The sequence below is a fragment of the Pelecanus crispus genome, chromosome 13 (genome assembly GCF_030463565.1).
Source record: "Pelecanus crispus isolate bPelCri1 chromosome 13, bPelCri1.pri, whole genome shotgun sequence".
Lineage (NCBI taxonomy): Eukaryota > Metazoa > Chordata > Aves > Pelecaniformes > Pelecanidae > Pelecanus > Pelecanus crispus.
In genome coordinates, this window is record NC_134655.1 from 6,997,384 (window position 1) to 7,011,123 (window position 13,740).

A 13,740-nucleotide genomic window follows, 5' to 3' on the forward strand; every position below is an offset into this window, starting at 1 on the left:
GAATCCCCCTAACAGTTTCGATTCAATGCAGGGTTAGACCCTGGGTCAGTCCTTTGCAAATCAATGGACACTAATTAGCTCTCGCCTAACTGCTGGGAAAAATAATGCACATGAACTTGAGTTTTCTGACCATCAGACTTCATTAGAATCCAAACTTGGTGACACAAGTGGTAAAGCCTAAGAAGCAAAACCCCTGTAATCAGTAAAAACCAATGCCTTACTGTGTTCTGCTGTAGAGAGGCTATGCAAAGTTCATCACCTATCAATTACCATTTCTCCCCAAGCCATCTCTTCTGCCTGCACCTCCCGCTCAGAAGAAAAACACAAACAACAACAACAAGGACAACCACCAAAAAGTTTTCAGGAATTTAGCATACTGTCCTGGTTTTGGCTGGAATAGAGTTAATTTTCTTCCTAGTAGCAGGCATAGTGCTGTGTGTCGGATTTAGTAGGAGAAGAGTGTTCATAACATGCTGATGTTTTAGTTGTTGCTGAGTACTGCTTATGCTAGTCAAGGACTTTTCAGCTTCCCATGCTCTGCCAGGTGCACAAGAAACTGGGAGGGGGCACAGCCAGAATAGTTGATCCAAACTGCCCAAAGGGTTATTCCATACCATATGGCGTCATGGGCAGTATAGAAACTGGGGGGGGTGGCCGGGGAGCAGCGATCGCTGCTCAGGAACTCTCTGGGTATCGGTTGGCGGGTGGTGAGCAATTGCATTGTGCATCACTTGCTTTGTATATTGTTATTATTATCATTACTATTTTACTTTATTCCAATTATTAAACTGTTCTTATCTCAACCCAGGAGTGTTTCTCACTCTTACTCCTCCGATTCTCTCCCCCATCCCGTCGGGGTAGGGGGAGTGAGCAAGCGGCTGCGTGGTGCTTAGTAGCTGGCTGGGGCCAGACCACGACACATACACAGCAGGGTACAAAGACTAATCAAGATGTGTGTCATGATGCAACAACCCTGCGATTCGCAAGACCTGATCCATGTTCACTAAGTGGGCTGCAGCACCTAGCTCGGACTAAGATCTCTGAAATGGAAATCAGACAAAGAAATCATGGAAGGCACAGATCCCTGAAATGCACTGCTGCACATCTCTTGGAAAAGCTGGCAGCTGTGAGATACTGATTACAGCACGTTCTATAGACCTCACCCGGAGAAATCAAGAGGCAACACCGCTTCTAGTAAAGACGGTTCTTCCTCCCACCACTCAAACAAGCAGTCTGAGCGTGGGTCAAGTGGGCAAGAATTGGGCACATGCTGTGCTGTAGAAGTGTGTACCATACTTATAATAAAGATCCAGGGTGTGTAGAAGACAAAGAACTTTCCAATATTAAACTTGCTTTCTTTCCAACAGCTTTGCTTATTTCAGGTAAAGAGCTGAAAATATCTCCTTTGTCAAGTGATAGATTGGCTTGCTGTACAGCTGCGACACACGTTCTCCTAGGTCTATCAGTGGGAATGTACATCGTCTTCTGGCAAGGACAGCAAATTAATAAGTGCTAATTTCAATTTATTTTTCAGAAGCATGAAGAGTAGGCTGGGTTTTGGTGGGGATTTTTTTGCTTTTTGATTTTGGGGTTTTTTATCTTTTGGGGTTGGCTTGAGTTTGGGGGTTTTGTTTGGTTTTTTGTTTTGTTTGTGTTTTTTAGGAAGGGAAGTGGAAGAAGTGACCAATAAAATGAAAAAGGCACTGTTAGCCAAAGCTCTCTAAGTTTTTCACTGCTAACAGCCCTGCAATACCTGTCTGATACAGGTAAACTGCATTACCCTTGTATAAGACATAGCAAAACCGTGCTACCGAAAGTACAAATTGACTTCAAATCATGCTAAGAGCCATCAGAAGACTCCACAGTTTCCCAAGTTAGTTCCTTTACCTCATGGGCTGGGCCCAAATGCTCATTGTTTGCATATGACAAAACTACTGATGGTGAAATCAGCAAGCACCATTACACACATCAGCCCAGGAAAAAGAGGTGTGAAAATAATGAAGTATACGTGGAATGAAGTAAGTATGCATGGACTATATACCATCAGAGAGTGGATATACCTTTCCCAGATATCTGCATATCATTTTAAAGTTTTTGTATTAAAAATGACTCAGGACAGTGAAGTCACCATGCAGACCTGCATTTTTTTTTTTTTTTAAATTCTTGATCAGAATTTCAGACATCACATTTGAATAAACTCCAACAAATACAAGCCCAACACAAGGGCAGGACCAAGCATCCAAATGCAATCACCTAACTTACAAGGGGTCTGAAAGTGAACATGTTGTAAACTGTGTTTGGAAAAAAAAAAAAACACCCAAACAAAAAACTTCCAGCTTATCTGAAATGTCCAAATAGTCTACCAAAATAATTACATACAAGTGACCAGATAGGTCGCTCCACTCCAGCAGAAGAGTGCTCACCTGGGCTATTATCCAATTCCAGAAGAGCAATTCACCCTTTTTAAAAGTGCCTGGGCAAGTTGTTCGCAGTGCAGTGTCCCTGCAGGTTGATCCTCATGCAGAAGGGCTTCTGCGCCTCCTGCACAGTGTATGTGTGAGGGCTGCACGTTGCCACTTGCTATTTTAGAAGTGGTTAAAATGATAAAACAGACCCAGTGCCTCAGACACCACAAGGAGGATGTGCAGGAATGACTGCCAGGTGGATTCATTGACATAACTCCTTCCTACATTCATTCTTCCTCTTTACACAGAAACCTTATCACCAGTTTCTCTCTTGCTCTGTATATGTGTGTGTGTGTGTATATATATATGTGTGTGTGTATATATATATATATGTATATGTGTGATGGTTTTACCCCCAATAATTACATCTTGGTGAGATCAACTAAAAAGGCACGCACTGCCTTTGAATGTTTCACATATAGCTATGAGCTGATTAATTAATTCTGCGTTTCTGGTGCTACAGAAATATCTCCAAACTCCCCGATACAGTCAGACCAGAGTACATACTGTGTGATAGTTACTAGTGTCCACACTGCAACGACTACAAACAGCCGAACATGAGTGTCTACTTTGGAGTCTTCATCAGATGACTGCACATGAAAAACTCCACGATGGTTTGAAGTTTGAGGTTTCTAGGGCATCTGATATTCTGAAGATCAACAATAATATAAAGCAGGTGACATAATGGAGGGAAGCACACCTCTGCCTCTGACAGGAAACGTAACACATACACATTTAGAAGAAAAAGAACCCCAGGGATGAAATCCGGAAATTGCTTCACTGCAGTGATCATCACACAGTTTCACAGAAACTGGTTTGATCTAGATCAATCATTTTTGTATTTCTATTTTTAGATCACCACATTGTTCCAGTGGAGGTACAAGCCCCTGTAGAGCAAACCTCAGGACAATAGGTATAGAGTTTTTAGGCTGCCTTATGACCTCCCTTAGAAAGGGGCCATGGCCTTCCAGTGATCTATGCTTTACAGCAGCACGGAAAGTACTGATCTTAGGCTGTAACTTAAATACCAAATACAAATTAAACATACACATCTCACAATAAATGAACATGAATTTTCAATTATATGGTTTGGCTTGGTTTGAAACTGAACTATGAAACCAAACTGTCGCTGCTTTAAAAATAACATATTCGAAAACATTTTAAGGATGCCTAACTAAACCAAAATTAGCATTCCAAAATCGGTAATGACAAAATATGTACTTTAAATGGAAAAATGTTAAATCGCTGGATTGTGACAATAAGGAATCATTAAAGATACATCAGCTCCCTCATTTCACACCTTCTTGCATAACAGTCCTACACTTGCAGTAGGACGGCCTCCCACCTCCCAGACACTGAACACAGCGAACCCAGGGGAAAGAAACCCACTGTTTTCTGTGGCTCTTGGACAAGCCCCCGCATCAGCCTTCAACAAAACTGTGAGTTTTTGTTGTTAAAAGCTGCTGTCACATGCTTGTTTCCCATCAAGGCATCTCCACTTCCTCCTAGAGATAAACTACAGCTGTTACACATTTTATTGGAATGGTGTAGTTAATCAGTAGCTCTCCAACCCATGCCAATAGTCTCATGGGTCCTCCAGGCCTAGTGCTACATAGGCAAAGTGAACAATTTCATCTCTGCATCTGCACAAAATCTTTCTGAAACTGAACAAGTAAATGGCGCTCTTGGTGGTGGTTTACTCTTCATTCATTTGGTGAATTCAGAGTTTCTCAAGAAAGCGTCCATTCATATGAGATTTTTTTTCCCCATCTTCACAGTGTGAGTTAAATGGAACCCTAACATCTAAGCAGTACGTAAATACTACGTATGTGGCAGAGGAAGAGAGGAAGAGTCAGCTTATTTTTAAAATTAATTTAAGAAATAATAAAACATACTTGAAAGCAGTATGGTTCCTTCTGCTAACACTGAGATCACATCCAGCTTAATGACAAATCATCTGCTCTGCCACAAAGTGGAAACAAACTTCAGTTGGAACATACCCTTCACCTTTTGACCTACCCCAATATTGCAAAAGCTTTGACCCCTAAGCTAAAGCCAGCTGATTGTCACGGAGCAGCAACATACAATACTTGAGCACATTCCACAGCATAAAAGGCATTTTCAGGGGATCTGTAATGAACAGAGTTGTGTAGAAAGCACATTTCCAGGCATTTTACCACAGAATGCTGGGAGAAACCACAGTGTGTTCCTTATCAGGAGAGCGAGGCACCTACCCTGTGGTCTCTACTCATGAAAAACCACCAGTACATGGCCCAAACTTGGCAAGACTTTCAGCGAGACATGCTTATGCTTTTGGCAGAAGGGAGCTGACCACTTTCAGCATCAGCATCCTCTGCCAGCTGGCCAAAGAGTATACAGATGGAAGGGAAGCAAATTATCTGCCCACTGGCAAAAAGATATGCTGAGCAGCACCTAAGGAAAAAGCGCGTGTGTGTGCACGTGTGCAAGTGAGTATGCATGTAAGCATATATATATATGTATGCACCTGTGCTTTGGGAAAGGGAGTGATACACTTAAACTGGAAAAATTGTCTGCTACTAACCCTGTGGTATCATTTTCTGCAACATTTTTGCAACAACAAACAGGCACTTTTTCCATTAATATCTTCCAAGTTGAATTTTAAAGATTAAACACAAGGACGGCAAGGATGCTAAAGAAAAATTTTCTAAGAAAGTCTGAAATCAGACCCCCCTCAAGAAAGTGCCCATACAATCATTTACTGGATTTTAGCAACTTAAGGTAAGCATGTCATTGCATCTTCCCTCTTTTTTTGGTCTCAAAGAAAGAGTGCCTGTGGAAAAAACACTAGACACCAACATTTGGTAAAATATAACAAGCCTTCTGGGTTCAGAAGATAGATGAGAAATGACTCAGAAAAATTAACAGGACAAGAATTTGCAGCTGATAGGTTAGGCTTAGCTGAGAGGGAATCTGCCTGTAGATTAATTAGATTCTGCAATCACAGCCCCTTTTCACCCATACACATCCCACCACTATCATTACATGATCAACAGATTTTAATGAAAACTAATGCTTTCTTTTGAGAAATTCCATAGGGACTATGTATAAGGTTGAGTTTACTTTTCCAAATATTTCTTAAAAATTGTACATAACGCAAATGCACATTTGTTGGCTGTAAAGGTGTACAACAGCAATTTTTTTGCAATGACAGTGCAGAGAGGGAATATGAGATCTGTGTGCTAATGAGCTGACACTGCAGAGGCTAGAGCAGTGTTAGTATAGTGCACTACAAGTGCAGAGCAGAAAGACATACGCGGGTTATTTCTAGGGAATATGATCTACAGAACTGTACGCATAATTCAACATTTATACTAACATCCTTCATCAGAGGTTATAAGAAAAGCGTGAAAGACGCTTCAGCGGTGAATTTATACATTTGAGTTGTTACATTCATATTATTCTGAAAAAGCCAGCTCACTCCCTACACGAGCATTTTTGAAGAAAATATGACATCCATGTTTTACTTGATTTTATTCATTCACAGAGCAAGTTAACTTTCTTCCTTTCTCTTTTTTCTGATGGCAAAAAGCTGCATATTTTAAAAGATGTAATAAATCCCCTCAGAGCCAACAGATAAACTTCAATTCACCTTTAAATACACTGGAATTTTCATCTGTGTTTGCATTTGCTCTCTGTTAAGATATCATACAGCTAAATGAATAGTGGGCAGATAAATACAGTGGATGAATACTGTATGCATGCGTGTAAATTAAATATACAGATGGGGGCTCGGTGCTAGCAGTGAAGCAGGGAATACATGTACATGAATCAGATCATGCATCATTTAACTGAAAAAGGAATGAGAGGGAGGAGCTTAGGGCAGGAATTTTCTTTTGCTTCTAAACAAGTTTGTTCCCATGTTGGGATATTGCCAAATCAGCCCTACCAGAGGTGTGCTTTTTATCTCTGGCTCATGAGGATACTTCAGAAGAGATTTTTTTCTCCTGCCTCTGGAATGCACCAGATTGCACCAAGCGGGATGTGCAGCAGTGCACTAAGCACATGAAGTCCTTCCTGAGCAGAGCCCCCCTCAATTCCCACACACATGAACACTTACTACAGCCACTATCACATAAATCAAAGGAAAGGTGAATGAAAAGTACTGTTTTATGGATACTGACTAGTACAGGCACTAGGCTCAAGCTAGACATGCTACTTTCTCCAATTTCCCTTCAGTTCCTTTACCTATCCCACCACAAAGTCAGTCACAGCCTCCCTCTCCAGTGAAGGCAGTCAAGAGTCACTGCAGGTTTCTCGCCTATGGATCCCTGCCAATTGCAAATATTGATCAAACGGCTGTGTGACAGCACTGGAGACAATTTATGCTTATCTCCAAGAGAAGTAAAAATGTTGTGGAAAGAATTCCTTCATGGATACGGCAGCACCCTCAAATTATCTGCCACTCCACTGGGAAGTGAGGATGTGATTAAGGGTACTTAGGCCAGAATGTTTTACGTGTTAGCCAGGTAGCGTGAGGAACTATTAGTTCATCCTAATGCATCGATATATATGAACATTCCGACTTTCAAAGATAATTGCTTCCAGATCCAAAACCAGCAACTGGTCTTCTATTTTTTTTTTTTTTGAGCTACTGAGACCTATACAACTAGTGACTTGGACTCACCATATTCTTTTCCTACCAAGAGTATTACAAGATGGTTGACACAGCTATGGACAAGGTCACCTTTTCATTTTCTTTCTTCTGTTTCTTTTTTTCACATCATCTATTTTTAAATAGGTTACTGTAGGTTGATATTTTCTGGTCTACAGTTTCTCCAGAGATTTAAGTTTTCCGGATTTTACGACACTGGCAATACGTGTATTGGAACATGCAGCCCTATACTACAGAAAACCATCTCATCTTACTAAAATCGTCACAGCTTTCACTAAGCAATGACAAAAATCATTAGATGTCAGAAGATGAGAAGCACCCTGACTAAACAATACACTGACTGCCTCTGAACGAGCATGTGGTTCACTTGTCTTGGTGGGATCTGTAAAGAAGTGCTGGTAGAACTTTTAAAAAACAATTAATAATTAATCACTCAAGCAGTTTAATGTATTTAGTTTAAATCCATATAATTGATATTTAGGAAACTATGTCTCAGATACAGCCTCTTGAAAGGATTACACTGATTAAGGATTAATAGTCTGATGTTTGTTGTAAGAGCTGTTGAGGCTGGATAGGATTAGTAAAATAAGATGCAAAGTACAGACACGCTTTTATTTACCATTTTTTTCCACTTTACCAAATATTTTTATTGGATATTATATAATTAGCCCCCCTGCAGAAGTTTCAAAGGTCCTAATCCAAAGCCCTTTAAAAAGTGTAACGCTGCACTAGCAAGAAGCAGTCACATGGGGGATATGTTAGAATATCAATCCAAAATTTGTCCAAATATTTCCTTATTGCATATTTTCTAACCATCAACTTTCTCAGAAAATACCTGAAATCCTAGAAGAATAAAATACCTACTTGTCCAGCCTTCCGATTATACAGCGTGGGACAGGAATATAAGAACTATCCTATCCCCAACAAAGAAAAAATAATAATAAAAAAAAAAGATACTCAAAACATGAAATTGTTTTAAAGCAAGAGATACTAGTCTGTACTCCAGTACTTCATTATTTGAGTACAATGCTTCCTCTTTGAACATTTTATACTGTGAGTCTATGAACAGGAATCCTGTTCACAACACAAAGTTAGTACATTGCATCCAGAGCTCCTTTAGATCATGTACAGATGTATTTCTGTATACTGCAAAGTGCATGCAACTACCTCAAAATTAGACTCCATTCATTTTCAAAGGTTTACAATAAAAACTTGTGTAAAACTGAATTTGGACACATCAGTAAAACAAATATTCAGGAACTACTACTGGTAAAGGAATGCTTTTTTAAAATGCAGAACACGCACCAGTCTTTCAGAAAGAGATTTCGCATTTTAACACCACATTAACACTACTCAAAGTTCTCTTTTGCTTCTTCTGTTAATAAAGGCTCAAATTACACGTATGCACTGCTTGTGCAGAGCTATTTCTCCTAACGCTAAGCGTCCTGATTCCATTTTCTCTCCCCTCAGCTCTGACGGTATTTGTCAGTTTACAGTCTCCTCAGCTTTTAACAGGACTTTCACTGTAAGAAAACAACCCAGTATTTCAGGGCAGAGGAGGCAAGTAAGCCCCTCTAGCTTTGTCCCCTCAAGGTCACTTGTAAACAGCTGTTTCTGTTTTATTCCTACATGGTATTATTTGCAAATGATGCTGCTTCACACAGCTAGGTCGTAGCCTCAACAGAAAGGGGATGTTACTTCAGCAGCAATTCACCGATCACAGCTACACAGCGCTGCTATATAAACAACATGGTGGTTTTTCTGGAAAACAAAACTAAAGGGGTGAAAAGAAGTGGTGAGAGAACTTTCCCTAAGGTATTATTCAACCATATAATGCTGCAAATCTACTAAACCTCACGTCACTACACACATTTGTTGCACCGTATCGTATGCACAAGAACTCTAGGCTACCAGGGAGAAATTGAATGCAAGGATTGATAACAAATAAATATTTTTTAAGAAAGCATGTATTTACTTACAAGCATTCGTCACTGAAAAACTGTTGGAAGAGTCCAAGTGATCTACATGATAGTTCAAATGGAAGGGCTTTTCTGTGGTATTTTGGTTTGTGTTGTATAACTGCACAGCAAACCGAAACGCACTGTGCTCCTGAACAGTGTTCCTCATGAAAAGTCCACCTAGGATGGAAAAAAAAAAAAAGAAAAAAGGGAAAAGGTATTTCAGAACGAATTCTGAGGAGGAACGGTGGCAGTAAGTTACACCTGCATACTGCACATCTCGGGAAAGCATGAACAGGAGCAGGCTGAGCCCGAGCACGCAGTTCTGCCAGGGCGCGGACATGAAATGCACGCTCCAAGTCCAAAGTTCGGCTTTTAAAGCCACGCATCGCATCCCGCTGCCCCCGGAGCCATCGGCAGCCACCGGGAGCTGCAGGTGCAAACTGCAAACCAGGCCCTTACACACGGGTGCCCACACGCCGCTCTGGAAGTCTGCCTTGGGGAACTGTGGCTCTACATCACCTCCAGACCACCCAAACAGCGTCCCTGTGGAGTTACTTGCTAAGGACACGGCTGGCGTGGCAAACGTGCGGCTGCGAACGGGCTGGCGGCAACACGCGCAGCGGCGCGCTGCTCCGAGGGACGAGCAGGGAAGACCCCAAGTTTCGCTCGCACGCCCTCAGCCCCGGGGCTGCGGCGGCCCCCGGTCCCGGCACGTCGCTGCCGGCGGCCGCCGCTGCCCGCTCCCGTCACCGCGGCCGGGGCTGCGCTGCCTCAGGGCGCGATTCCGCGGGAGCGCGGAGCGGAGCCTCCCGCCGCTCCCGAGGCGGGCGGGCAGCGCGGCAGCCCGGCACCGCTCACCGCCGCCCGGGCACCGGCTGCGGCCGCCGGCTCCCAGCGACGGGCGGGAGCCGGAGCGGGGCCGGCCCCGAGAGCGGCCGGGGCCGCCCGCGCCCGAAGCCGGCGGGTCCCGGGCTCCCCCCGGCCGCCCCCCGCCCCCCCTCCGCACAGCTTCCCCTCGGCCGGCGGGGGAAGGAGCGGGCGGCGGTGCCGCGGAGGGCGCTTACCTATGCTGATGGTGTTGGGGAACCCTGCCTGAGCCTCCCCCAGCAGCCCCGCCAGCAGCAGCAGGAGGGTCCGGGGCGCGCTCTGCCCCATTTTCTTCAGCCCCTGCGGTTCAGCCCCTAAAACGAAACTGGCGGCACAGGCATGGGCGCAGCTGGAGACTCGGAGTAGTGTCAATGGTGGTGGCGATGCTGGCGGAGGTAGCGGGGAGGATGCTCCCCCTCCTGTCTTCCTTTCTTCTTTTGCTTTTTTTTTTTTTTCCCCCCCTTCCCCAAATCCCTTTCCTCCTGTCTTCACCCCAGCCTGGGAGGGCTCACTGGCTGCGAGGTTGCCTTTCTCCCCCCGTCTCCAGCAGCCCCCCCCAGCGCAGGGACTTCCCCCAAAGATGGTGGGTAGCGGAGCCGGCGAGGCTGCTCCGCCCGGGCCGGGCGGGGGTTATCGATCAAACTTGGCGTGAGGCGGGCTGGCAGCCGCCCGCCGCTCGCCTCGGCCCGCCCAGCCCAGCCTCGGCGCTGGCGTCTCCCGGCCGCGGCGGCAGCGCTCGGGGCTGCGGTCGGCGAGAGCGGAGCGGCCTCCCGTGGGCCGGCCCCGGCTGCAGCTGCCCCTTTAAAGCTGCATCGCCTCGCTGCGTGTGCGTGTGTGTGTGTGTGTGTGTGTGTGCGAGCGGGGCCAGCGCGCTGCGGGCGGCCGGGGGCGGGGCGGGGAGCCGAGCCGAGCCCAGCCGAGCCGAGCCCAGCCGAGCCGGGGCGGGGGTGCGAGGGGGATGCGGCCGGGGTCCCGCCCGCGCCCGGCGGCGGCGCAGGGCCGGGGGAGGCGGGCGGTGCCGGCGCCTGAGGGCCGGGCGCCCAAAGGCGGCAGAGGCGCCTGAGGGCCGGGGGCGGGAGGGCCCCGCGAGGGCTGGGGCAGCCGGGCGCCGCCGGGCCTGCCCCTCGGCGGGCGTGGGACGGCGCTCGGGGCCCCGCGGCCCCGGCTGAGGGGAGGGGGCTGGCGGGGGGGCTGGGAGGGGCCGGGGCAGCCGGCGAGGGGCGCGCAGGGGCGGTGCGCTCCCCCCGAGGTGCCCCTGCCCGCGCCCCAGTTCCGGCCGTCCCTGCTCCAGTGCTAACGCCTGAGGGGGGAGGCTCCCCCGTTCACCCGCCCACAGTGCCATGGAGTGGAGAAAGACGAGGACGAGCTTATCCCACACAAGGGACTGTTAGGTCCTTCCCAGCCTCCTCTAAAGGAGGGAAATCCAACCAAGTCTCCCTGTTTCACCCCCTACGCTGGAAAAAGACGGGGAACATCTCTCTGAGGTGCTGCGCTGCCCCAGCACAGAGCACAGAGCTCCCCGGCCCGATGGCCGCGGGGCAGCCCGCGGGTGGGTGCTGGACATCCCGTGTACCTGTCCGCTGCCCACCTCGGCCGAGCACCGATCGCGATACGCCCCAGGCCCGCGCAGCCATAGGGAGCTATAGTGCGTCTGCCTGAAGCTTGGTTCTTTGAGGGGTTGATCTTGCACCCGTCTCCTTGACACCTCGTTACATGGATCCTGCAGCTCTTTTCTCGTTTTGCTGCTTTGAGGCTCACAAAACTGCACAAAATGGAGACAGAAAAGAGCTAGTGGGTCACCTAGTCCATCTCATAGGCCCAGGGAAGACTGTTCTTCACTTAATATTTTGCTTTTTCTCTGATTTCAGCAGATCACTTTCCCTTGGTCCTCTGCCTTTTCTTAATCTCAGACTCTGGTGTTCTTTGGGTCTATGTTCAGTGGAGTTAGGGATAATATCAAAAGCAGTTGGCTTTGCATTTGCAAAATAATCAACCAGTGCCACTGGCTGTAGCTTCATTTAAGTACTTGAGATGTAAGACGGTGGCAGATTACTGCACGTATTCTAATGAATAGCATCAGCAATTCAAACCACTACCCTTGAAGGAACCCAAAGGCACAGGTGAAGAACAGGGCATCACATTCACGACGCAGGAGCATAACATATGCCTTTAGCAGCATATATGCGACTCCTACTTACTCCTAAGTGCATGCATTGTTTGCCACATCTGGTGTGTTCCTTTATGAGAATCATGCCTAGAAGATGGAGTCTATTCCAGTTCAGGCAGGGGTAGGGATCAGGCTGTGGGGTGGCTGGGAATGTTGCCTGTTATCACTTTATCTCTCTATTTAAGGAAATGGTTATCTGTATGGAGAGGTGGGGTATAAAGTCCATCTTTGTATCTATAGCACTCCTCAAGCTCAAAGCACTCTACAAATATTACCTATGAATTCCTGTAAACTTCCCCATGAAGCATGATTGTATTCTTCTCTTACAGATGTAAAAACTTAAAATCAAGGAAAGCAACTGGCCCAGCTCACCTAGGCAAGAAGTTTCAGACCCAGAATTAAAATCATGAGCAACAGCCTGGCTTTGCTGTAGAGCACTCTTCTCTCAAACGTCCTTTGGTAAGTATAGCAGATATGACAGCTACAGACAGGTATGTGAAGTTTAGACATTCAAGATAGTTGGGAAAAAGATGTTCGGATAAGCAAGTAATTTCTCTTTCTGATCCAAACTCCTCATCTTTCCCCATTCGACCCACCTCCAGCCCATTTCTAACAAGTTCTCCACTAAGTCCTGCTGTCCTCTTTTTTGTGTCCTTTCCTAGTGGCCCTACTTTCTTCCTGTTCACATGCTCTCACAAAGTTCTTGTCTTCATCCCTGCAGCTGTGTATTCCAGGCTGACTGCCACCTGCCACACTGACAGCTGATGATGTACTGAAAAAATTATGAAAGAGATTATGTTTAACATTATAGATGTTAGAACAAGAGAAGAAATGAAATAGCCGTGAATGAAGGTGGCATGTGTCAGAATCTCATTTTCATACACAGCCGGTAGGGTGGATACCTCATCTCAAATAAAACGGTGCTTCACAGCCTCATCTCAAAATGAAGAGTCTTGTTATAATCCAAAATATATCTGTGCTAAGAGACAAATAAATTTTCATTATCACCCACATTTTTTCTCCTGAAGTCCTTAATATACATATTGTTATTATTACTATTAGCATTTTCAAGACGCACTTTGCTTTTTGCTTAGGCAATTAGTCTTATGGTACTATTTGCAGATACAAATGGTACAGCAGCCATCCCATACAGATTTTGGAGAAACCCAAAGAGACCCCATCCCAGTTTATCTTTCTTACAGTGAACCCAGTGTGTCCTAGGACAAAATGGTAGGAGATTAGTTTGCTTTATGTGGATATTAATGCCGTGCAAATAGTTTATATACTTTGATAGGGATGCTCAGTGACTCGAGTTAATGACTTCCACGGTAACCAAGGTCATACCAGATGCTTTCCCAAACCTTCGCTAGCTACATACAACCAAGATTTTGCAGGATAATCAGAGCTTCCTGTTGAGACGATTCTGGGACACTAGGGGATTCTGAGTACTATCTACCTGAGGAGGAGGAGGAGGTAATGATTTATAATTAGCTAATTTATTCTCATTGTAATGTCTAATAGTGGATTAGAAAAATGCTACGGAATTCGGGACACAGCGTTCTCACTGAGCTTTCTGATGTTACTAGGCTAAACCCATAGTGTAGCATAAAGTCATGGCAAAATCTA

General features: G+C 45.7%; 1 protein-coding gene across 1 annotated transcript in view; it reads right to left on the bottom strand.

Moving 5' to 3' along the window:
• GRIA3 (glutamate ionotropic receptor AMPA type subunit 3) overlaps positions 1–10,235 on the bottom strand; it is a 156,739-nt gene extending 146,504 nt beyond the window's left edge. Inside the window, exons 1-2 of the mRNA XM_075720585.1 lie at positions 10,145–10,235; positions 9,099–9,257 (exon numbers count right to left, since the gene is read on the bottom strand). Coding sequence (XP_075576700.1) covers positions 9,099–9,257; positions 10,145–10,235 — 250 coding nt within the window. The remainder of the gene's footprint in view (positions 1–9,098; positions 9,258–10,144) is intronic.
• Positions 10,236–13,740: the final 3,505 nt, after the last annotated feature.